This window comes from Colletotrichum graminicola, assembly GCF_000149035.1.
Source record: "Colletotrichum graminicola M1.001 genomic scaffold supercont1.48, whole genome shotgun sequence".
Classification (NCBI taxonomy): Eukaryota; Fungi; Ascomycota; class Sordariomycetes; order Glomerellales; family Glomerellaceae; genus Colletotrichum; species Colletotrichum graminicola.
Genome location: NW_007361052.1, coordinates 65,916 through 90,057, shown reverse-complemented (window position 1 = coordinate 90,057; position 24,142 = coordinate 65,916). Strand labels below are relative to the sequence as shown.

The 24,142-nt window shown below is 52.1% G+C and overlaps 10 protein-coding genes across 10 annotated transcripts; 4 read left to right on the top strand and 6 right to left on the bottom strand.

The window, feature by feature from the left end:
* Positions 1–3,478: 3,478 nt before the first annotated feature.
* GLRG_09370 (glycosyl hydrolase family 31) lies at positions 3,479–6,337 on the bottom strand (the record flags this gene model as incomplete). Its single annotated transcript, XM_008100055.1, has 1 exon — positions 3,479–6,337. The coding sequence occupies one exon, from the start codon at positions 6,335–6,337 to the stop codon at positions 3,479–3,481; it is 2,859 nt and encodes a 952-aa protein (XP_008098246.1).
* A 1,559-nt stretch (positions 6,338–7,896) lies between these two features.
* GLRG_09369 (nucleoside diphosphate kinase) lies at positions 7,897–8,843 on the top strand (the record flags this gene model as incomplete). The annotated part of the gene is made up of 7 exons (XM_008100054.1): positions 7,897–7,913; positions 8,107–8,137; positions 8,203–8,246; positions 8,306–8,364; positions 8,419–8,463; positions 8,519–8,584; positions 8,644–8,843. 7 exons carry the CDS (start codon positions 7,897–7,899, stop codon positions 8,841–8,843), a joined length of 462 nt encoding a protein of 153 aa, XP_008098245.1.
* A 184-nt stretch (positions 8,844–9,027) lies between these two features.
* Positions 9,028–9,687, bottom strand: GLRG_09368 (uncharacterized protein; the record flags this gene model as incomplete). Its single annotated transcript, XM_008100053.1, has 1 exon — positions 9,028–9,687. The coding sequence occupies one exon, from the start codon at positions 9,685–9,687 to the stop codon at positions 9,028–9,030; it is 660 nt and encodes a 219-aa protein (XP_008098244.1).
* Positions 9,688–10,479: 792 nt separating this feature from the next.
* On the bottom strand, positions 10,480–12,144 carry GLRG_09367 (F-box domain-containing protein; the record flags this gene model as incomplete). The annotated part of the gene is made up of 1 exon (XM_008100052.1): positions 10,480–12,144. The coding sequence occupies one exon, from the start codon at positions 12,142–12,144 to the stop codon at positions 10,480–10,482; it is 1,665 nt and encodes a 554-aa protein (XP_008098243.1).
* A 1,811-nt stretch (positions 12,145–13,955) lies between these two features.
* GLRG_09366 (GPI-anchored cell wall beta-1,3-endoglucanase EglC) lies at positions 13,956–14,962 on the top strand (the record flags this gene model as incomplete). Its single annotated transcript, XM_008100051.1, has 2 exons — positions 13,956–14,694; positions 14,766–14,962. 2 exons carry the CDS (start codon positions 13,956–13,958, stop codon positions 14,960–14,962), a joined length of 936 nt encoding a protein of 311 aa, XP_008098242.1.
* Positions 14,963–16,324: 1,362 nt separating this feature from the next.
* Positions 16,325–16,892, bottom strand: GLRG_09365 (uncharacterized protein; the record flags this gene model as incomplete). Its single annotated transcript, XM_008100050.1, has 3 exons — positions 16,325–16,605; positions 16,670–16,676; positions 16,830–16,892. The coding sequence occupies 3 exons, from the start codon at positions 16,890–16,892 to the stop codon at positions 16,325–16,327; spliced, it is 351 nt and encodes a 116-aa protein (XP_008098241.1).
* A 1,087-nt stretch (positions 16,893–17,979) lies between these two features.
* GLRG_09364 (inorganic pyrophosphatase) lies at positions 17,980–19,323 on the top strand (the record flags this gene model as incomplete). The annotated part of the gene is made up of 7 exons (XM_008100049.1): positions 17,980–18,108; positions 18,164–18,323; positions 18,383–18,566; positions 18,622–18,682; positions 18,739–18,805; positions 18,857–18,918; positions 18,973–19,323. 7 exons carry the CDS (start codon positions 17,980–17,982, stop codon positions 19,321–19,323), a joined length of 1,014 nt encoding a protein of 337 aa, XP_008098240.1.
* Positions 19,324–20,001: 678 nt separating this feature from the next.
* Positions 20,002–20,997, top strand: GLRG_09363 (uncharacterized protein; the record flags this gene model as incomplete). The annotated part of the gene is made up of 1 exon (XM_008100048.1): positions 20,002–20,997. One exon carries the CDS (start codon positions 20,002–20,004, stop codon positions 20,995–20,997), a length of 996 nt encoding a protein of 331 aa, XP_008098239.1.
* An 82-nt stretch (positions 20,998–21,079) lies between these two features.
* GLRG_09362 (RTA1 like protein) lies at positions 21,080–21,964 on the bottom strand (the record flags this gene model as incomplete). The annotated part of the gene is made up of 1 exon (XM_008100047.1): positions 21,080–21,964. The coding sequence occupies one exon, from the start codon at positions 21,962–21,964 to the stop codon at positions 21,080–21,082; it is 885 nt and encodes a 294-aa protein (XP_008098238.1).
* A 658-nt stretch (positions 21,965–22,622) lies between these two features.
* On the bottom strand, positions 22,623–24,110 carry GLRG_09361 (major facilitator superfamily transporter; the record flags this gene model as incomplete). The annotated part of the gene is made up of 3 exons (XM_008100046.1): positions 22,623–23,001; positions 23,067–23,205; positions 23,264–24,110. 3 exons carry the CDS (start codon positions 24,108–24,110, stop codon positions 22,623–22,625), a joined length of 1,365 nt encoding a protein of 454 aa, XP_008098237.1.
* Between the last annotated feature and the right edge of the window lie 32 nt (positions 24,111–24,142).

Here is a 24,142-nt window from a genome sequence, read left to right as displayed (position 1 = left end):
GGACAACTGTCATGGTGCACTAACAATGGGTCAAGCTGGACTTAATACGAGCGTCCGCCGCGAATCTATTCCACGAGCAGACGGCATCGCACAAGCGGCGTGTCTTGGCAGCGGTGGGTACAGCGGTGGCACTTCTGAATCTCACAACTCATGTGTCGCCAATGGCTCTATGTACCTGTATGCTGTTGCTGTCCTCCGACGGATGACGCAAACTTGCAGCTCGACGAGACGAAGGTCTGGCAAGCCGTGCTCTTTTCCCCTAGATGGACGATCGTCTTCAAGCCTCTCTGTCTCTGATTCCCTCCTTCCCGCCGCCCCTTCCTTCCTAAAATTTCAAGACAACTGGAGATGGAGACCCCCACTCTTCGCCCTGGTCGTGGTCCCACCCATCAAGGCTGACGTCACGTCGCATTCTCCCCTGTCCTGCTTTCTTTCGACGGTACCTATCCATCCTACCTACTGGTAGGCACCTAGGATCGGCCCCTCGCCCGCCATCCCCCTGCCAAGACACATACCCACGCAGTACATACCCTTAATCCACAGCTCGGTCCACCGCTCCCCGAACACTCACAGTTTCTAACCTCCGATACCGTCACTGTCCGTGATCCCTACTTTTGGCGCAGCCTTGACAGTGCCGACCGTCGGCCAGCGCCTTCCAAGCACGGAGCCCAACTGATCTCGTGGAAAGTTCTAGCGAGCATCTGGAAGAGAAGGGGAGGGAAGGAAAGGAAATGAAAGGAAAGGAAAGGAAAGATGCCCCCAAATCAACTAGGCCTGGACCTTTGAACTCAGCAAGGTCCGCGAGCCAGTCTTCGGTCAAGCCAGTCATCTCCATCCTGACCACCACCATTGAATACACACACTACTGAATCGCTCGCAGACTTTTGGAGGATTGAGATAAAAGCAAGCGCATCGGCCGCCCGTGCCACCTTCCTAAACAATAATCCCACCATCTCGCGGCGCGAGACATGCTATAACATCACATCCACCACCAACTGCATCCTCAACAAGGCCATCTTCTAGCGCCTCTGGAACAAGGGCTCTTCTGAAAGCCTGTCTCCTCGTCGCACGCCCCTGGTTGTCTTAGTGCGGGAAGGGGTTTCCAAACACACCACCACACCATTCGCGGCTTACCACATCGGGTCTCCCGCTGGTCCCGCCGCCCATAGGACGTTTGCCACCACACAGCCGCCATTGTCCATGCCATCGACAACGCCGCTGGATGCAGGTACCGCACGCGTTTTCGCTGGCAGCCTGGTTGCATCAGTGAAGAAGTTGTCTCTCTTGCTACCTACTTGAGTCCCAAAATAGCTACCTGAACCGTCGTTCCTGTTTTTATTTTATTTTTCCATTCATGACACCTAGCCACGACAACAAAGTCTGTGTCCATCCACTGCCCAAGTCGTGGTTCGTTGTGACGCGGATGTGGCAATGCCTCTTCCGAAGCGCACATCTGTGCCCCAAGACACTAATAGCCCTTACGTCAATGGATTCCAGGCTGCTTAATATCGTTCGCTGTCCCATCACCGAGGCTGCAACGCCTACCAAGTCAGCCGCATACATACATTGTACATAGTACGTCACATTCCCGGTAACACAGACACGGTCCAGTAGTATCGGTCAAGCTTTCCAACCCCCAAAAATCATCTGCACGCATCTCCCAAACATACCATCCTGCAATGTCTGTCCGGCAAAAGTAGCGACCGATGTCGGTCCAAGAAAACAAAGTCGGAGTTGGCCCAAATCCCCCCTAGCTATCGTCCACGGTGCCCCGGCCGTCAAGGCAAGCCAAGGGGAAACACGCATCACCTCACGCCACATTTCCCTCGGCTTTTCTCCCCTTCCTTTTGTGCAGCTGTCTACCAATCATCAATGCTCTGAAACTTCAACACCTTGGCCATACCTCCCCAATTGTAGAGCAATCAAGTCGGTTGAAATTGAGAATGCCAGATCACCTGAGCCCTGGCAAGTACCGGAAAACCAAGCCATGGACGCACGGGGAACAGGCCATCGGGAGCCCCGTGATCAACAGTTCGAACGCTCCTACCTACACCAATTAGTGCCGGCCGCCAGACTACCTACCCTTCCCCAGCCATAACCTGACGGCGGGCCCTAACCTTGCCATGCTCCTCTCCGAGACCCCCGGGGAAGAGCCAGCAGCCACCCGCTCAGCATGGCCGACCGGGCACGATCGCACGGGAGCGGGAACACGAGGATAGATAACACCGGCTGCGCCGCGACATTTCTTCACATGCAAGGCTCCTAGTGGGTAGCCGCCTAATTATCCCGCCTACCCCCCTAACATTAACCATCACTACTACCACCATGTCTTTCATGCCAGTGCGCGCGATAACAGGAATGAAAAGGGGTGGGCGGTGGTACCGACGCGACCCAATGAAGAGAGTTTCCTTATCTCTCTCCCCCCCAAAGGGGCGCTGCTGCTGCTGCGAATCATGCTACCGCTGCCGTCTCGGATCCATGCATTTTTGGTATTCTACTGTCGTGCGGCTCCTTCAAGCAATATACTCGAGGGGGACTCAAGTCGATGGCATGTTATGCCGCCGCCCCCCCTGAATTACTGCACAAGGAAAAGCACTATCCGTACATACGAGCGAGTTATCTTTACGAGATGTGGAAAACATGACCCATGGCTCGGATGACGGTTGAATCAGGAAACACTGGTTGTTCCCAAGATACCCGAGGGAAGAACAGAGAAGAAAGAAAAGAAAAAAAACTAATTGTTTTTAATGATGAAAAGCCCCCCCCCCCCCCCCCCCATACTTTTGTCACCAAAATCCCCAACGTCCATGGTTCCAAAAGTGGAAGCGACCAGAATTTCGACCGTGTCAACGAGCACCCGTCGCCTGCGGACCCTTCGGCCCAAAAACAAAGATAAAATAAAATAAAAATAAAAACCTCGCAGTCCGAACGACGTCGCAGACTCACGAGGCTGAGCTTTCCTTTTCCCTTTTCCCCCGGTCGAAAGACGGGGGTTCTGCCGCGCCGCCATCGTCGTTGGCTTTGGTCCGGGGGCGTTTCTGTGAAAGAACGGTAGCGATGGGAGATTGGGGCGGGGACCCTCCATGGAAAGTAGTTGAGGCTCCACGGAGCCCACCCCGACGAAACCCCTTTCCCTCCCTCCGGCGTCCGTCGATACAGTTCTGGATCGCTTAAACGAAATCACATGGGGCCACTTCTTTTTTTTGGTGAATTGATCTTTTCCCTTCATCTTTCTCTGCCAAGTGTCTCTTCTCTAAATGAAGCTCTGATGGCTGGTTAGTTTGTCAATCATCAAATCCCGAGCGCCATCTGCGCGCATCTTGCTCTCTCTAATCCTGGCGCGCGCACCTTAACCGCTGTCCGGGTCTATATCCATCGCTCAAATGTTTGCCGTTCCGTGATGCACGCACTTCATCTTTTCCTAGTACCATGGAAGCCAGCCTCGGCCTACAATACGCCTGTGGAACATTGGCGCTGCCTAAGCCCAGTTGATGCTCCAGTCCTCTCCGATGCGGGCACCGACTCTGCCCACAACAGCGTACGCCGCGCGACCCTTGTCCGCCGCATGATACTGCACGGGGACAGTCCAGGTCTTGCCCTCAGACTCGATAGTGACCTCCGTCTTGCTGATAGCGCCCGGCGCGCCAACAATGACGATCTTGTCGACATAAACCTCCTTCATGGCCTTGAGCCAGGAGCCAGCCTTGATGGACTTGACATCGCGGCCCTCAGCATCTGAAGAGGTGAGGGTGCTGCCGACAAGGTTGAACTTGCGATAGATGTACTGGCCCTTCTCGTGGTCGAACGAGTCGCCGTCATCGACGTACAGTTCGCCCTCGGCTTGGCCATCCTTGCTGACGCTGACAACCAGCGTGTAGTCGTCGAAGCGCATGAGCTTGGTCGAACGACGGGGGCGGTCACGGCGCGGGAAGATGTGACCGCCACGCATGAGCAATGCGACCTGGTCGATGGCAGCAGCCTTGGTAATGTACTGGCCCTTCTTGGTAGGAAGCTTCTCGTAGGTGAAGTAATCATAGTAGACCTCGTCATCGGGAATGAAGATGTCGACAGACTCCTTATCCTTCTCTACAACGGGCTTGTGAAGCAGGCCGGTCGAACCAACGAACAGTTGGTCGTCAATGGCAAACCCAGACTCCTCATTGGGGTGAGTCCAGAACATCGGGCGCACGATCGGGCCGCCGTCTCTGTGCGCCTGGAAGAAGGCGGTGTACCACGTGGGCATTAGGCTGTATCGGAGACGGAGGGCTGCCGTGAGGATGCTTCTGAACGGCTCCTCGAGCATGTAGGGTTCGCGACGACGGGCGTCAATGTGAGCGTGGCCACGGAAGAAGGGGTAAAAGGCACCGCCCTGATACCATCGGGCCATGAGATCAGGCTCGGGGTTGCCGAAAAAGCCGCCAACGTCGGCACCAGCAAAGGGGAAGCCGGAGATACCCTGGTTGAGAATCATGGGAAGGGCAGCGCCCAGGTGCTCCCACGACGCCTGGTTGTCGCCGGTCCACATGGCACCGAGACGTTGAGAGCCGGCGTAGAAGGAGCGGGTGAGGACGAAGGGTCTGCGGAGCTCGCCCTTCTTGCGGGTAAGCAGGGCCTCGAAGGTCGCATTGTGGAAGGTCATGCCGTTGATGTTGTGGACGTCACGGTGCTCCCAGCCACCGTGGTGGATGTTGTCCTTGGGCATCGTGACCTCGGGGCCGTTGAAGACGGAGGGCTCGTTCATATCGTTCCAGATAAAGGTGTTTTCCATCGTGCCCTTGAAAGTGTCGTAGTTGAAGAGGCCCTTCCACCACTCAACCGCCTTGGGGTTGAAGCAGTCGACCCAATGCGACGAACCAGGCCAGCACCAACCCTCAAAAGGCTTGCCCTCCTTGTTCATCACGGCAAGGTCCTTGGAGTTCATCTGCTCCACGATGTCGTACTTGCCCTCGTTCTTGATATGGGGGTCGATGATGACCACGAGCTTTCTCCCATGCTCGTCGAGGGCCTTGCCCATGCCGATGGGATCCTTGAACATGTCACCATCCCAAGTGAAGTACTTCTTACCGTCGGTGTACTCGATGTCGAGCCAAATAACGTCGTAAGGCATCTTGAACTTATCAAACTTGCGGTCAACTTCCTTGACATCATCGTCCGAGATGTAGTTCCAGCGGCATTGGTGGTAGCCGAGCGCGAACTCCTGGGGCATGGCGGTAGTGCCAGTAAGCTCTCCGTAGTTCTTAGAGACGTCCTTGGGGGTAGGGCCCAGGAAGACGAAGACGTCGAGAATGCCAGCCTCGGAAATCCAGTGGGTTTGGGTGATGGTCTTGGAGTCAGCTCCGAGAGCCATTGGGTTCGAAGAGCTTGTGTCCTTGATGATGTCGATCCAAGTCTCGGCACCGTTGAGCCAGAAAACACCGACGGTGGAATCCTTACGGTGCGCTTGCATCAAGGGAATGGCTCCGTAAAGAGTCATCGGGCTGTCAAGGACGTACTCAAAGACGTCCGAGTTGTAGAGCCTATAAGGTTCGGTGTACTTGCCGTCGCCGCCTCGGGTCTCCTTCAGAGACAGCGGGCCAGCGTGCTCGGGGATGCCGAAGACGTGATCATAGCCAACAAAGGAAATATCAAGAGCGACACTCTCGGGGCCACGGGGCTTGGTATCGGTGTTACCGCCAAAGGTCTCGTCCCACCAGGTGCTCTCATCCTCCGTCTTGACGTCAGTGGACTCGGCGGCGTCTGCCGTGTCGGCAGTCTCCTCGCCCTCCTTCTTTTCCTCGACGGGCTTGTCGACCTTGGGACGCCAGTGCTCCATGTTGAGCAGGCCGCGGTCATTGAGCTTGATGTGCGAAGAACCATCGCGTTTGAAGTCGACACTAAAGGGAGTGAACTTGATGACGGCCTCGAACTTGGACGAGGGGCCGTATTGGATGGTGATCTGGTCCTTGTCCTGGTAGGCAACCTTGGCGTCCTTGTCCAGGTTAAGACCGCCGACAATTGTGTGCTTTTCGGCCTCGTTATAGCGCTCCTTGCGGACAGGGCTGTCGTTGCGCAGCACAATGTCGCCCTTCTGGCGCTTTTCCTCATCGACGCTTACGCGGGCGGTGCCGGACTCGAGGAAGGAGACGGTAAGTGGAAGGCGGACGGTTTCCTGGGCATCGTTGATGGTCTTGAGGATAACGGCTTGGAGCTGACCGTCCTTGAAGGAAGCGGAGTCGGGGAGGATGTTGTAGGGGGCAGCCCAGGTTGAGGCCTGGGAGACGACATTGTCGGCGTACTCGCGGTTACGCTTGCAGAAGCCGGACTGGTGGCACTTCTTGAAGTCGTTTTCCTTAACCATGACTGCGATTGTTTGTGTCAGAACGGCGTTTGAGCTGAAGCCAGATTGGTAAGGCGAAGCAGGACAGAAGTCATGGCGTCACAGAGAATTCCTCACCTGCAGGCTGGATCATGCAGCTCAGTGCCGCCAGTACACCAAAGAAAGCTGTCCATTTGCTGGACAACCTGCCGAGGGACCGCATGGCGGAAGGGGGGATATTGGTGATCGCGCTGCCGTCTATATAGTTGAGAGATAGGAAGAGAACTGCAAACAATAAGAAGGCACGGGAGCAAAAAGAAGGCGGCTCTTCTCTGCGGTGCTCCCTCGTTGATTGTTTAGATGGCTGTACTTGGTGGATTGATGGGATTGGGTTGGTCGTGGGTGAAAGGTACTTGCGTCAAGGTGAGACGCCCAAAGTTCAACAGCTGTCCACTCGGTAGCTCCGATTCCGGGTTAGCGTGGGACGTCTAGCTGCAGCAGCCAGGGGAGGCTTGGGGAAGGAACGTTTACTCGAATAGCAAAGAGTTGGATTGGTGCATACACCCGCTTGATGCAAATTACCCCGCCATCAGAGGAGAGCGCCCGAGGTGCTGCAGTCTATCAGGGTCTAATTCGCAGACACGTGTACCAATTATGGAGCTGAGGTGGATGGTTGCACCGCCCAGAACCAGTTGGCATTTCAATTGGCATTATTTCAGATGGAGTTATTTGTTTGACGTGCAGTCTCAGCCAGTTGAGGCGGTGAGAGGGTTATTTCTCTATCAGGTCTGGGTTTCTAATGCAGTTAAGCACTGGTGGGGACTGTGTGTGCCTGAATCGACATGGTCCTTTCACTGTGCAACTTTTCAGGCACTCACTTCACTCACTCGCAACAAGCTTGCTTGCATTGAATGTAAACAAGACAGCATCCAAACTTCCTTTCCACAATCCCAGCCCTTCGACAGTCAGTGTCCCGATTATAAGAAGGACATATAGGTTGAAAACTTCTATTTCGAAAAAGCTACGAGTAAGCAAACTCACCCTAACCTCAGTCTCCGACTACCTACCTAGGTACTCAACACACAGTAGCAGCATTAAGAGAAAGAAAAAAGATAGATGGTCTGGTTACAGTGTTCAACTGCCGTGTTCCAAGCTTATGTCACTGTATAGCCCTCTTACGTAAGGTACTTGCATATCTGCCTATCTTCTTCCTACCTTCCGTACTACACAAGTTAGAGGGCAGGAGTATCCGTACTTGGCAGCGTGTCGACAGTCAAACCATGGCTGAACCCGGATCCGGACCCCACTATGCGCAGGACGGTGACCCCGCCTCGAGGCACAAGAAGCAGCAGAATAATGCAGACACGAGCTTCCCCGAGTACGCCCGCCGCACCGCAGAAAAGCTGCCCCCACCTACCTTCATAATTCTCGCGCTTCTCTTCGGCTTGTACATAATTTTTTCCTCGAGCCAACAAAACCAGCGGTCAGCAGCAGACCTTTCTTCTCCCGTCGTCCCCTCCGTTGTCACCACCACAATCTACCAACAACATCAACAACAAACTCCTCTTCCCACAGACTTTGTCGTTGACACATCACCCAAAATGGCTTCTGAGCAGACGTAAGTTTGAAATCTGTCCATTGCCCTGCACCACCCCCGTCGTCACTGCTGCCTCTTTTTGTCCCTCTGCCGCCACCCTGAATAATTACCCCGCCATCGTGGGACAGAAAGAGGTTTCGGGCTGAGAGGGGCACACAACCATCACCACCACCCGCCGAATCTAAAAAGACAAAATCCGCTGACTTGGAGACAGCTTCATTGCCATCAAGCCCGATGGCGTTCAGGTACGCTTCATCATCCCTCGGCAACGCTGCCAATTGCCTGCTTCAGCAAGCTAACTACCTTTCAGCGCGGCCTGATCGGCCCCATCATCTCTCGCTTCGAGAGCCGTGGGTAAGTCTTCCTGTTGACAGTTATTGTCTGCAACTGATCCTGACATTTGTCCTACGCAGCTTCAAGCTCGTTGCCATCAAGCTTATGACCCCCGGCAAGGCTCACCTCGAGGCTCACTGTTAGCACTCCCCGAACCTCCCCCCGCCAAACCGCATCGCTAACCGCCCGCTAGACGCTGACCTCAAGGACAAGCCCTTCTTCGGTGGCCTCATCGAGTGTATGTTGTTATCTCCTCTTGCGCCGCATCTGATTCAGAGCTGACAACCCCGCAGACATGAACTCTGGCCCCATCTGCGCCATGGTCTGGGAGGGCCGTGACGCCGTCAAGACTGGCCGCAGTAAGTCCCGCAAATGACCCAATCCACCACAATCTCCTGCTGACTCCCATCTCTTCCAGCCATCCTCGGTGCCACCAACCCCCTTGCCTCCGCCCCTGGCACCATCCGTGGCGACTACGCCATCGACGTCGGCCGCAACGTCTGCCACGGCTCCGACTCCGTCGAGAACGCCAAGAAGGAGATTGCCCTCTGGTTCAAGGACGGCGATGTTGTCCAGTACAAGTCTGCCCAGTTCGACTGGATCTACGAGAAGCCTTAAATTTCTTGTCTCCTAATCGCATGAGCCACTTGACGTCCCTGATCCCTTAATCGGATGAGTGGGGCGCGTGTTGGCATGTCGATAGGTTGATACAGAAAAGTCTCAAAGTCAATTAAAACAAAAGCCCGGCGTTTAAAAGCCACACCAACTTGTCTCCTCGAATTTTGAACTCCTATTGTGACTACTATCGATTCGATCTGAAAGCCCCGCGGGCCCTCCCCATTACGCCCGCAAACCACGGCGTCCCCCAAACACTAACAAGTATCCGCGCCGGCAGCAGCGCCTTCGTGATCGCCCATGCCATGGCCACCTCCACCACGACCTTGTACTTTCCGTCCTGCTGCCACCGCTCCAGGAGATCCTGCGTACTGTGCCCAGGGTTCTCTGGCGCGTCTCCCGTCTCATAGTCCCCGCTCTTGTCCATCTCCCTTGTCATGGTCCCGCGGTCCCCGGCCTCAAACCCAAACCACCCCTTCCTGCTGAAATACCTCTCTGCCATACCGACGCCGTCGCGGACGTAGCCCGCCCAGTGGCCCGAGACGTACTCGAGAGGCAGAAAGTCGGTATAGTGGAAGAGCCCGAAGAGCCCAAGCAGGGGCACGACGGCCGTGATTTCGTGAAGGACGAGGAAAGCGACGACGTGCGACAGGGGCGCATTGCGGAGGCCCGTGGTGTATTTCTGGAAGCGGAGGGGGACGCGGTCGAGGAGGCGCTGGGCGGCGCGGGAGGTCGAGGAGGAGGAGGAGGGATTCGTCGACGAGTTGCGAAAGGCAGTTCTTGTTGTCGGGGACCGGCGTGGTCGAAGGACCGGCCGCGCCCTGGCGAGCGAGCGGCTTGCGAACATGCTGCAGAGGCCAATTGTCTGATTCGCGAGCGCCAATTGCAAAAAAAGGATCGAATGGGTGACCGGATGGTAGAGTTGGACTGGATGGGAGTCGGGTGTTTGTGCTGGGAAACTGACGGGAGCTCTGGCGCGAGATGACGAGCAGAGCTCGCAGTGGGGCAGGAGGGAGGGAAAGCTTGGATGGAACTCACCGAGGTGACGGGGGCGGACCCGAATTGACCGCGCGGGCCGCCACACCGGCCGAGAAGCCAACGCCGCTCGGTAGCGATGGTCCGACATCAGTCGCACACAGCTTGTGCACATTACTTCGAGATCTTAATAAGTCTGCTCCACCAAGTTTTAAGTTTTTTTTTAGTTTTTTTAGTTTTTTTTTTTTTTTTTGGCAACTTTACACCTGACTGCAAATTATAGAGAGGTCAGCCGTCTTAGGACTTATTTAATCTAACTGAGAGGGAAGCAGGACCTAGTGACAATCATAGGTATAACTAAAAGCGTATGTCGTCACGGTTGCACGAATAACTTTAACCCCTGTTGAAACCCTAGTTTCTTACCACGTACTCCAATGGAACTGTCAGACTCAATTACTAGATATTTCAGCTAGAAAGTCACCGACTTCGTTCCTTCACAGCTGGGCGCACGTCTCACTGAGTGGCATAGACACATACTAATAAAACAATTCAACCCGAGGCTCCGAAAAGCAGAGGCGATATAATTGTGTAGTTACACTATCCCGTCAGTTTCTCGTCGAGGATGCCGACTGTCATACATGGACCCGTACACTAGCGTAGAATATCAATGCATCTCAAACACTCTTCTTTCGAACAGTCTCTGCTTGGCAGATTCCGGATCTAGGATCAGATGCCGCACCTCCTGGAATTCTGGTTCCTGGGGTATCCTTCTTCCAACAGCCAGTTCTCTTTCTCCCTCTACTTCTTCTCTCCGCCCAGCAGGACGAGAGGTTTTGAAAATGAAGCGCATAGAAGGAGTTCCGGGAGGCAATAACAGCCCGAGCACGTGGCGCAACTTCGCAAATACTGGCAGCAGGTCTTTTCTAGCGTACCGGGTGCCGCAACAATCGACAGTCGGTTGCCGCCGCCCTTGTTCGGGCCCACTGGAGTTGAGGTAGGTGTACGTGAAGCGCATGAGGAACCCGTCGCGCTTGTCTCCGTCCCACACGATAAGGCTTTTAAGGTTTGGCATAGACACAAAAGCGAAGCGGCCTGCCATATAGATGAGGCCGAAGAACCTTGTCGCGCGGCAGCTAACGCGGGTATTCAGGAGATCGGACGTCATGACCAGGTGCTCGAGCCGGGGATGAACCGGACGTCCCCGAAGAAGATCACCCCCTACAAAGTCCTCGAACGAAACTGTGTACGTCGCACAGAAGGAACGCAGGCGCCTAACCAGCATGGCGGCGGCGATGCCCATATATATTCCGCCAAAACGCGGTTGGTAAAATCTGGAAAGTGTAATGGGAAGGCCGACATGGGTATCTTTGAGCTCGCATAAAAGACTGAAGTGGTCGATGGTGGTAGGCAAGGCGGCAAAGAGGCTCTGGTATCCACCCATAGACTGTCCTGCTGGTATACCGAAAGCCCTCCAAGTCTCGCGCCGGAAGCTCTGTAGGCTTGGGAAGCCTTGGCGGATTAGACAGCCAATTACCAGAAGAGAGATGGGTCTGTAGTAGTGGCGGGGAAGAACCAAAGAGGTGATGGCTGGGGCAGAGGGAATTCCCTTTAGGATTGGATGCGGTGGAGTATCCCTATGCCCCTCTGTGAATACTTTAGAAAAGTGTTGCCGTCGGAAATCGCCAAGCGTTGCCAAAAGTCTCTTTTGAGAGGGTAGGGAAGGCGAAGAACACTTGACATTATTGTTGCGGGTCCACCCGGGACAGGTGCTCTTCTGGTTCTCGACGGCCTCCTGAGCTCTCCAGAGGACATCTGCATGCTGCTCATGACTGGTATACGGCGCCCCGTACTGGTATTGGTCGGAAAAGCGGTAGTCGCGGAAGCCATGTCTGCCATCGCTCGGTGAGTAGGCCCCAAGGTCCAGAGTTATTCCAGAATTATGCTCTCTCTTTGGCCACGCCGACATGATGTTCATAAAACGCCGCAAGACGTCAATAAAAACCTCGTCATTAGAGCAGGCGGTTGCGTCGTCTTCTTCTTCGTCGCAGGCAGGACAGCCGTAGTCAGGAAGTCGGATACGCAGCACAATGCGTTGTACGTAATTGCGCCGGGCTTCGTTATCACTGACAAGCTTCTCAAAGTCGCCAAGCCTGTCTTGATCGAGCACCAGGAGGCGGTAGTTGTCGTGGGCAAACCAGCTGTGCCACTCGCGGCATACAAGAAGAAGCTGTTGGTTTGCGATATTCGTTGCAATCGGCTGAAGGCTTTTGATGTAGTCTCGAATCATCCATCGAATCTCCAAGGGGAGGCAATTCCAGTCGGCAGCCATATTGACGGCGGACTATCATAACAAGCTGGATTTCGTTGTGGGGTGTTGAGTTGTAGAACAGGCAAGACAGTCACAGCAACAGGTGTGAAGTACTAGGCATAGTAACTAGGGAAGCTATCTCCGAAAGCTCTGGCAACTTTGATTGGTAAAAAAGTTTAGTCACAAGATTGCATGGTACTGTGTTTCTATCTAGAAAGTTAGAAACCTTCCTCTATTGAGTTGGGTATCGGGCATGATACCTATACCGTGTCTTCTTGACGGTAACTATTATTGTATACCTGTGCGAACTTAAGAGGGACCGCCTTAGATACGTACCTGATTTCGCCCGTCTGGCTCCCGTTTTTGTTCAACCGCCGCCCGTCCTCTCAAATATCGCTATAATAACCCTCGCTCGGCCAAGCAACTTATGCGCATGGTTTTTTCTCTCGATACAGTTAGCCCTTCAAGCGGGCTTAACCTAGAGATTTCTCGTTTGGCTCAGTGACTTTGATAAAGAGCATGTTGCAGGAGCGACATCAGTGATAACATCGGGATTATTGGCGAATCATAAGCATTCTGAAGAATGTTTTGCTGAGGTGTACTCTATTCCATCAGAAATCAAACAAAGTGTACTTGTTAATTATCGTTTCTCACAAAAACCTAGCATTCTATACAATGATGTCGAAACTACATGTGATGGTCTTGGAAAGTAAAAACAAGAAAAGTAAAAACAAAAACCACTATTCCCTGACAGTTTATGGGTCAATAGATCTTGTGTTCCGAGCTATCGTCGAACTCAAATGTAGGTGCCAATAAAACGTGCCCCTGTAGCCCAGTTTCTAGTCGATAGAAACCCCACGTGAAGAGATAAAATTATGCTAGGTCTTAGTAAACATCGGATGAACATCAATCCTTGTAAGGATAATCCATCAAACACTTCTTCGCCGCATTTTGTATACATCATTAGCACAGGAACTCTCACGAGCTAGGGCACACAGCAGATAGGGAGATACGAATGAGTGAAGAAAAGGCTTGAATTGTGTGAAGACAAATCTCCCGGGTGGAGGGCCCATATAAAGGGGGGCCCTCAAGCTCGTTCATGTGACATGGCACGTGGTGTGGCTGATGGCAACCGCCACACATACATGAGCCTCCTGTGATAGGAACTCATTCCGTTGCCATGCAGTAAGCAGTTTGCGCCCCTGACTAGGAGGAGCAAACATCTTTAATGGGTCGCAATGCAGGCCTCTGGCATTGCAGCATGGATTTCTTGGTAGTGGGTTAGCTGAGAGACGAAAGAGAGGGAGGGAACTGTACGTAACCGTCAATGTCCGCCATACGTGACTCAGCGTTGTTGTGTAAACAGAAGAATTGCTCGCTGTTTGTTCAACTATTGGTGCAAAGCAGGGGTCGGTCTGATTACTTGCCCAGCGCATCCGGTGCCATAATTACGAGAAAAATACCGCCAAGTAAGCTTTGTTAGCGGAAAGGCGGGTAGTGGATGACGATGCGGTCCCTCCAACCAAGATCTGGGCGACGGCGCAAGTGGAGACACGGGCTGAGCTGTCGATCACTAGCAGTGTTGCTTGCTTTCCCACCAAGATCGATCCAATGGAAAACCGGAGAGGGACGGTAAAGAGGGTGGACGTGGCTGGCCAAATACGAGGTCCATGAAAACGTCATGCGGATGGGACAGGTCTATTTTGGGTGGAGTGACGCTGCTGCGTTGCTTAAATACTTGAGACTCCTACACGGAAAAAACGTTTCAGGCCGGTCTGATCAGGTCTCCGGAAACGCTTCTTCAATACTCTAATTCTAATAAGTCGACGACCATGTACTTCAGAAGCGCCATCATCTCCGGTCTGGCCACCACCGCCCTGGCCCAGGTGCAGCAAGGATTCAACTACGGCGCCACGAACGAGGACGGCTCATGCAGAGGCTACGATGACTTCCGGGGCTATTTCGAGACCGCAAAGAGCCTAGCTGGTGCGGGATCCTTCACGTCGGCCCGCCTCTACACCTCGATTCAGTGCGGCACCGTGAACGACCCGATCTCAGCTTACCAGGCCGCCATCGACACGGATACATCAATCCTGGTCGGCCTGTGGGCCAGTGCCGGGCGTGGCGTTTACGAGAATGAGCTGAACTCTCTTCTTCGCGCGGCAGAGCAGTACGGTGCGGCCTTCACCGACCGCATCGTTGGCATCTCTGTCGGCTCCGAGGACCTGTACCGGAGCAGCCCGGAAGGCGTCGCCGCCAACGCTGGGGTCGGAGCCACCGCCGCCGAAATTGAGGGATACATCGGATGGCTCCGCGATTGGATCCGCGGCACCGCCTTGGAGGGCAAGCCCATCGGTCACGTCGATACTTGGACTGCCTGGGTTCGTGGTGAGAACGCGGGGGTAGTCAGTTCTGTAGAATGGCTGGGACATAACGGTTTTCCGTTTTTTGAGTCTACCAAGCCCAACGCCATCGAGCAGGCTCCTGACAACTTCTGGTCTGCGGTTGGACAGACCGAGAGCGTTGCAGGTGGCAAGCCTGTATTCATCACTGAGACAGGATGGCCGCACAGTAAGTCAAACCTCACAGCCCTCGTGTCTCACGGAAGTCGTTCAAGGTCTCGGCGCTAACAAACCTTTCAGTCGGCCCTCAGCAAGGCGCTGCCGTTGCTTCCGTCGACAACGCTCGTCGTTACTGGTCTCAGGTTGGCTGCGCTCTCTTTGGACAGCGCAATGTCTGGTGGTACACCCTCGTTGATGCCAACACCGCTCAGACTGACATCTCTTTTGGTGTGACGCCGGTTGGAAGTAGGCAGCCCGTCTTTGACTTGACCTGTTGATTGGATCCTACAAGGCTTGAAGACCGGAATGACAGGAGGAACTGTATCTGTTCAGTGTCGAGTACATAGATCAAACTGTAACCTGGACAAAAACTTTTAATGATAATCTTTCTTCAACTTATATCCATGCGCAAAATTATCGTAGAATGTCTTTGATGGGGCGTTCAAGTGGCCAATGAGTCTCAGCCTACTTTCGGGATGCTTGGATGGACAAGACACTCAGTGTTATGTCAGATTCAGTGTGACTTGTCAGCAGTCGTGGAGGTCTATGCAGATCGCGCGTAGTAGAATCATGCCAGAGGGAGTCATTTTCACTGGCCAATATGAATATGCTCCCACTTTTCCCATTCTACGTTTCTTCTCTTGTTATGGTGCCCAATCAGTATCTGAGATACTGGAGATATGTCAACTTTGGAACAATCTCCGTCTAAGACTTCTGGGTCATATGTGTAGGACTGGTACTCAATAATCGAAGAGTTTCGATATCATTGTCTTATTATTGCTTTGGATTGACCCCTGTTACTTGTCACTTACGGAAGATGGCGAATCGAAGTTTAGTATTGCTCAGGTTCATCTACAATGTCACTGAACATCTAAGGGCCTCCACGTTTATGAACTAAAATACTTGTAATTTATAGGACTAAAACCAGGACGGTATAAACACATGCAGCATAGGTAGAGGCGTTTTCTAACCGATACTGATCTGCTCATTTGTGCGGTTAAATCAACTCTGAAACTAGCTTTTGTCACGCTGGCCTTCCCCATTCCTCCGTCTACGCCTTCGCTGATGGCACCTACCATCGTAAAGCTCTGTCAAGTATCACTCACTTTGATAAGACTGTCAAAGTCGTAGGGTTAGGCTTTTACAAGAGGATGGATGGACCGAGTTGATGCGTATCATTGCCATTGTTTCTGGTCGTATCTTTAGCATACCCAAGCTCTGTCAGAGAGAAATGTACAAGAACGTCACAGTTGATTCCACCTTTAAGCAAATCACGAGAAAGATATCCTAGCGTAGTACATAGAAAGATAGTACAGTAGCAGATTATGCGAGGATGGGATCCATAGCAGCACATTTTTGTCACAGGACATATTAGGCGTTAATCGCAAGCAGCAATTAACGCCTAATATGTCCTGTGACAATTTTCTTCCGTGATAGGAAGCTTATGTGTAGCCAAAGCATGTTCTCCTCGAAGCCAACATTAGAGATTTGTCTAGCGACAGCTCATAAAACAACAGCAATGTGCAGCCTACATAGGTTCTTCTATTGTTCATGCAAGAAATTATCGAATTTAATCTGAGTCATTTTGTAAAGAATGTCTTTCCACTCCTTTTCTGACAGCTCGTCACCCATGAACAGAATCAAGCGGTAGGGATAATCTGCCATGCATTGATGCTGACGGAACCATCTCCGGGGGTCGACTCTCCCACCACGACGATGTTGTTCAACCAGTAGTACTTCTCGCTTCCAGTCTCCAGCGTGATACGTGTCACGGGATGCGGGCCGTTCTGTAAGCCTGGCCCATTAGCGCGTACCAGGATATTGGCACCGTCGTTTGTCTGGAACTGGTAGTGCGCGTTCGCAAAGAATGTTCCTTTGCCGTCAATGAGACCTAAGTCGGCCCCCACATTCAGAACCTTGCCTGAAGTGCTGAGTTAGTTTTGGGTCTCCGCCAAGCTGCACAGCCGGATGCATTGAATACATACCAGACAGCTTTTGTCTAAAGAATTCCCCACCCGTGATGGGAATAGACAGCCGAGTTCCTTTAGGGCCGGGACCGAACAAGAGAGCATCTCCAAGCGCCAAATTTAGTTAGTAAAGAGGTTCAAGCTTAGGTGTTCCAGGGGAAACAGGGCTATCGGCAACTTGGTCAATCAAAGAGAGCAGAAGGCCAACAGAGGCAGAGGTGAGGAATTTCGAGAACAGCATTTTAATGAATATGTTTAAGAGTTTGCGTGGCGGTTTCTGGTAAGTGGCCAAGAGGACTGGGATGAGATGGAAGTGATGACAACCTGTGCATCTGTGGACCTCCTTATGTACTTTTTCACAATGTGTTGTCGATGAGATAGGTGCCTTCATAGTTCTTACTATCATGGAAGAGGCATATTTCCTAGACTCTAACGCTGTGCTCTAGGTGACGGGCGAAGTTTAATCCAGCTGAGTGCTTAGACGTCAGTTGGCAGGCCCGAATGATTGCTACAGTGCCAACTATCACGATGCCATGTCGATGGTTCGTCGTAGGCTCGCGTTGTTGAAAGGATCGGTCCCACATGCCAATTCAAAGTATCCAATAGCATTACTCGCCGCCGTCTGACTAGTGCCCAAGAGGCGAGGAGGGCGGCAAGGAGGAGGGAAACGATGAGGCCAGGCGCGCGGGTGTTCCTCCGCGATTGCGGGCGATCGGATCAGGAGGATGGCCGCGCAGGATAACGTGAGATTCAATTTGACGATCTGTGACAGACCAGACACTAGGCAACATCCTCCCCAAGGACTAATGCGATTCTATGTTCCAAAAAACGCATCTGATTACGACTTGGGATACGGAAGCTGAAATTGGCCGGTCTCTTCCTTTTCCTACGTCAACTACCTATATCTTTGTCGTATAGTAGTCAGAAGACAGAAAATGGGCACCGTTTAGTTTCCACGTGCATAGTATTTTCCGCATTATTGGTCTAAATTCGTGAACCCTGCATCCTTGGCTCACACACGCCGCCCCCCACAACAACTCATCAACTAAGGCAGCTCACACCCTTGAACCACAATGCGCAGATCTCCACGAACCGTTTTCATCCAATGTCGAGGTAGAATTCTGTCACAGTCGATCCCCGTACGACCCCGCCACCTCATGCCCTCCTTCAGCTCCTTTTCCGTGCCAAGCTGTAGTTTGACGTCGGTCACGGTGGTGTGTTCGCCACAATTTTGACACAAAATGCGTAGCGCTTTTCTCGTATCACGGTGTTCTCTCCTGGATTTCAACCTTCGCGTCTATTGAGAGGCCGTTTTCAAAGCAAGCACTATGGATTTGAAGAGTTTATTGATTGGCATCGTGGCACTTTCGACTGTAGGGAACGCTGCGACTGCGGGCTCTCGGGATTTCGACTACAGCGCGCTTAGTTTGAGAGAAGTAGGTGCCCGCAACACAAAGGTAAGCGATTCAGCCAACCCTCTCTGGCCTCATATTGTGCTCACAAAAATCGCAGAACTGGAGGATATGGCTCGAAAAGGACGGAGATCCCATTTCATTTTGGCATGACGTTCCTGTTTGGCCCGACGAGAGCAACAAGCAAATTGTGAATTTGGTCGTTGAAGTACCTCGCTGGCAAGATGGCAAAGTGGAGCTGAAGAGAGATGAGCCGTTAAGTCAGTCTGCAGCCGATTGGAATAAGTTACTAGGCCTAAGCTCATTGGATTCCACTCAGATCCCGTGGTTCACGACTCGTTGAACGATGCTCCCAGATTTGTCGAAAGTGTTTGGCCCCATAAGTCGTACCCATTCATTTATGGATCAATCCCGCAAACCTGGGAGAGCCCCAATTACAAGCACGGCTTTACCGGTTTGATCGGAGACAACGACCCGGTGGATCTGTTTGATATTGGCCAAGAGTAAGAAAAGACATGCAAGGTCTGGACCTTATGGCTCAACTGACACAGCACCCAGTCCTGGCTATGTTGGTCAAGTCAAGCAGGTTAAGATTCTTGGTGGTCTTGCGCTGGCTGATGTAAGTCTCAATCATGTCAAATTGGTGCGATTCTTGCTGAAACAGATCACAAATAGGGCAACGAGACGGACTGGAAACTCATCGCTATTGATACAAGTGATCCTCTCGCACCACTTATCAGCTGTAGGTGTACAATACTCTAATTTGGAACCAGCAATACTGACTCGCCCTAAGCGTACGAAGACGTCGAGAAATACCGCCCCGGAACTATCAAGGCTTTCCGTGATTGGTGGACCGTGAGTTCTGTTCAAGAGTGTCCTTACCTCGACTCACTACTGACCAGTATGCAGCATTACAAAGTGGCCCGGGGAGATGCCGTAATCGACATTGTCGGTGACTGGTACCAGAACGTAACCTATATCAAAGGCGTCATTGAAGAAAGCCATAAGACATGGGCCGAGCTTATTGGAGGCCAAGTTGACTCGAATGAAATCAACTACAACCAAACTTCGCGTCCAGACGTCGAGAAGAGCTTCATTGACAAGAGAAACACTACAGAGAGTTTCGGTATTCCAGCCCAGAACAGAATCGAACCTCCAGCACCGAGGCCAAAGAAGTACGACAACTGGTATTACCTGAACATCAACTCCAGTCTCAGCGTGTTGCCGGAAACTCAGCATGTATTTCTCAAACAGACTTGATGTCTTCTTGTCAAATAAAGTTCACATCTTCCATGAATGGGAAAAGACGTGATGAAATTCTGCTTTATTTCAGACGCAACATTAATGAATAACTCAAGAAATTATTCTATTTCTCAGTATGCTCTTCATTGCGTTATGGCCAGTGCTCTGGGTCGTGCGCATATTGGAGTGGTGAGAGTACGGATATTAACTATAGAGAAGAAAACTGGTAAGCAACGGTCATCCTCAGGAGTTATTTCCGCCCATATGTTCTGCAACGACTTTACATCATTCCCTTCTTTTCCTTCTTCAAACGTGGAGACCCTGCGCCCAAGACCCACAAATTCCCGCAGCCCTACCCGTAAGTTTAATTTTGACTTTTCCCGGGTCTGACCGAAACTTCCGAATCTGTCCATTTCCTCATCGCCACCTTTGGCACTCAACCACTCCGCGGGCGATGAAAGCTCCTAGGCTGTTGTGACGTTCTTGGCACATTAACCGTCATCGGCGTCAACAACTGTGAGACTTGGACATTTTTCGTACAAGGGATTTGAAGCTAACGGGTTCCTTCTAGGCTGATACGGCAATCCCCTTCATAACTCAGTCGTTCTTGCTCGCTGTCGATAAGGTTCAGCTGGGCATACCGGTCGCCAACTCACAAGTGACAACAAATCAAGTCAGTACTATTAGTGTGACGGCATGGACCACCCCGTCAGCCAGTTAGAAGACGCCCAGATGCAAATCGAGCAGAGTCACACCCCTTTCGGCGCCTTCATTAGCCAAGGTTCAACCGTCTTATATGATAACCCATCCACACCCCAAGCAAAGACCCTGAGTCCAACCAGCCCAAACAGAGAATTACTTGGTCCGGCTACTCCAGTTCAGTCGTATGGGCAAGCAAGAGCCAAAAAGTTGCAACAAAACGCTCGCGAAGCGAGATGGATTGCTCGCAATAGCGCCAATGAACCCCCAAGTCCGGCAACTCTCAATTCGTTGCACATGACCAGAGGCGGCATTGGGAAAAAGACGTCCAAAAAGTGGAAAAGCAGGGCCACAGACTCAAAGCTCTCCATAGAGTTGGACCGCCTTCTTGTTGGCAACGATGTATCCGCTACCTCGATACAGCAATCCCACGCTATATACCGCATCCAGCACCCCCTTCGAGCAGTGCTTCATAGCCTTCCGGGTTTCACCTACGATAACGAGCTGGACAGCGTCACGTTTAGGAAGCATAAACGTGTTCTGTTCGGGATCGAAGGCCTCATCGAGGAAGGTGGAAGAGACGCTGCCAAGGAATGGCTCGAGGGCTTCCTTCTGCTTACGTTCGAGACAATGACCAAGGTCTTGAAGAGCTATCCCCTATGCAAAGAGCTAGACGATGTCCCCAATGGATTCTTGATTTTGGCCAGGGATGTGGAGGTGGCCGTCTGTAAACTGCCCTGCCAGTCTGTCATGAGACCCCGACGAGCCATGGAGAGGCGGCTATGCCAGAGTTACGACTTGAGGAGGCTAGTAGAGTGGACTTTGGCAGCACGTCGACGTTTTCTGGAGTCAAAACCTAGAATCATGCCTGGGTTCGGTAAATTTGGGCAGGTCGCAGCGGAGAAGGGAACTGCTTTGGAAGAGCAATTGTGGGCTGTCGTCGATGCCCGGAGGACTGATACGGTGGACTCGAACGACCTCATTAGGTCATAGAGGGGATTTACATATTAGAAGATGGTAAGCTGTGTCAAAGCTCTCAAGGAGAAAAACTAGCTATCTTTACGCTACCAAGCTTCTACTTCCGAACAGGCTCACCGCTGCAGACTGCGGTCTTCTCAACATCATCGGTGCCGCCAGAGACTTTTCGGGCAATGCATCTACCAGGGTGCCAGATTGAAAGAAGGAATACACCCAACACAACTGGCGCAAACTCTAGAGTGCCGAAATAGGTCTCATTAGAGTTAAGCCTGCCCCCAAGACCCTCCGCAGTCTCTGAAAGACGAAAGCAAGTGCGCAGGTAGACGAGCAATGTAGCCGCCGCAAAGGCTGTGACAAAAGTCGTGAGTCTCTGTTCATTGATCCCGTGCCTGGCCCTGAAGAGGAAGATGGACGTGGTGATGACGAAGCATCCAATGGAGAAAACCTGGTAGGCCAATCCGCCAAGCAGGATGTTGTTCGCTATTTCCGGGTTCTCCCGGCGTGACTGCTTCACTCCGCTCAACGCGGCACCCGAGATCTGAGTTATGGTCGCAATAACATCAGAAGTGATGAAGAACCACAGCACAACCTTGGGCGGAAGTGGTGAGAACTGTCGTCCGAGTCGGTGGATGAGGGTTGAGAGAATTGTATAGATTCCTGCGGCGAGGAATACGGGAGCGGTGACGATGAAGAAGTAGTTAAGGATGAAGTATATGAGATGATAGGGGTCGACCTTGGCGGAAAGGGACCGTGCGATGTAACCGACAATCTCGAAAAGAAGACCGATGGGAACAGTGACGAAGTACCAGCTACGGTAATGAACCACCTGCCATGTATGGACGAATAGAAGGAGGAAAAAGAACACGTCGGCGATGATGGCGAGAACGAAAGACGGGGTGTAGCCGTATATGATGACCGCCGTATCCCATTCACCTCCCGGGCTGGGGAAGTTGGGGTCCGTATAGCCAAAACTACCTATCATTGGAATGTCAGTTACTGGCCTAGGGGTTTTTCTGGAAGCAATCAGACCGCTTACCTCTTTGTTCGCTCATTTATTTCGGTACGTCGGATGCGCCTGAAAGCGGTACTAAGCTTAGGTCCAATGTCAATAAATGTTGTGTTAATGTGTCTAAGCTTGGGTCGTTCAGCATGGCATAATAGTCCGTTATAATAACAGGTGGGAGAGCTGCTGAAGACTAGACTAGGCCCTGAACGGCTTACCACCATGTCAAGCTGAAACCTGGTGAGCGTTCATTCCTTGACAACGCGTATGTGTCGACCCGTGCTTTGAAGGCACTAATTTTGGCGGAGCCCCTAATAAATTTAAGGGCTGACCTCGGTTTAGAAAACCTCAGATAGTCTATTGTATCGTATACATAAGGGCTTAAGACTGAAGTCTAAAAGTAGTCCATGTTGTCTTCATCACTATTGAAGGATAGAAACTCCGTTTGATCTCCATGATGGCGGTTTAGGGCTGAAGTGTATGAATCATCGATCCACATGTCTTGGTGAGGGCATTTAAGCCACACACCGCCAAAGGTTCACTAGAATGTCTCGCTCCTACAGTAGGTAAATTAAGCATACGCCGTGTTGTGCTGTACCTATTGGTTGTGATTTAAATTACATTCCATCTGGTTAAATTAGTCCTTGATAGAAAAGGCTTCCCGTGCCGTTTTGCTACTCCTCGCGAGACGGTCCCCAAATTTAATAAAAACGAAAGGAATTATGCCCATTGCCAAGGCGATAAAGCCCAGGACAGAAGGTGCCCAGTGGACTCCCAAATTAGTGTACATACTGTTGGCCGCAAGTGGCAGTAGGATAGCACCAATCGAGCGCGTCATACTGGCGGCCGCATGCGCCGATGCAGAGTACTGACGGAAGACATCTGTCAGATAGTTTATCATACCCATGAAGAGCAGGGTGAATCCCCATCCGAAGAAGACTCCGCTGAGCATGGGCACGACAGGAGACGTTGACGGCCATACGGTCCATCCGAGCCAGAACATAGCTATTACCATTCTAGCAGGAACAACGTCAGCAACAGCTCTAGTAAATATCTCAGGTGTGGGAAGAGTGGAGCTTACAAGGGAGCAGCCACGCATGCCAGAGGCAGCCTACGGTTTATTGGGTCTTGAGCCCATTTGGCCCCGGCCTTGGTTTCGCGATCGTGATACCAGGTCCAAGTCCAAAAGGTGGCAAGAGACAACAAGACTCCAACAACCGCTGGTGACATAATGTTAGCACCAATCATAACTTCATCGATCCAGCGTCGACATCTTACCTGGCAGAAATGCAAGCCCGGCCATACCCGGCGATAGACCATAAAAGCCCTGAAAGATGACTGGGTATGCTTGGAACAGCAGGTAGAACACGGCATAGACAAGTGTGAGGTAGGCGGAAGTAAACAGTAGAATGGGTTCGGTAAAAAGAAGCTTCATGGGGCGAAGGAAGATTTTCCGGACTTCGAAGGGTTTCGACTCAAGCTGCTGCTGCTGCTGCTGCTGCCGCTGATTTGCCCCCAAACTGCCGTTCTTTTTGCTCTGCCTCTTGGCAGCTTTGTTGTGAAGGACAGGGGCGTACGTCTCGGGCAGTGTAAGGACAAGAGGCAACCCACAGGCAGCCAAGATTCCGGCGATCCAAAACGGCCAGCGCCACGATACCTGAGACGAGAAACCCGAAACAAGTGGTCCGATGAGCGGGCCAACCGTCGTGACAGTCATGTATACCGCTATCGCGTTCCCCCTGACAGCTGGGTTGTCGAGGATGTCGGCGTAGAGCCCACCGATCACAGTCGTGGGCGCAGCCGCATTGATACCAGAAAGGAGGCGGAATACGAGCAGCGCCGGGTAGTTTGGGGCTCCCGCACAAGCGAGCATAAAGATTAAATATCCCAGATACGTCCCAATAAGCACTGGGCGTCTCCCAATGTACTCGCTGAGGGGCCCGAATAGCAAGGGACCAAGTACGTATCCGCACATGAAGAGTGAGTTGAGGAGAATGAGATGGATATGGCTGGATACGCCGAAGTTCTCGCTGATGGCGTCAAGGGCACCTGAAGGCATTGATGAACCGAGATTGCCATTAAAAGTGCAGGTAAACCCGGCGACAATAATGTGCAGTTTGCGCATCTAGCATAGCGTTTGAAGTTAGCAATAAGTCG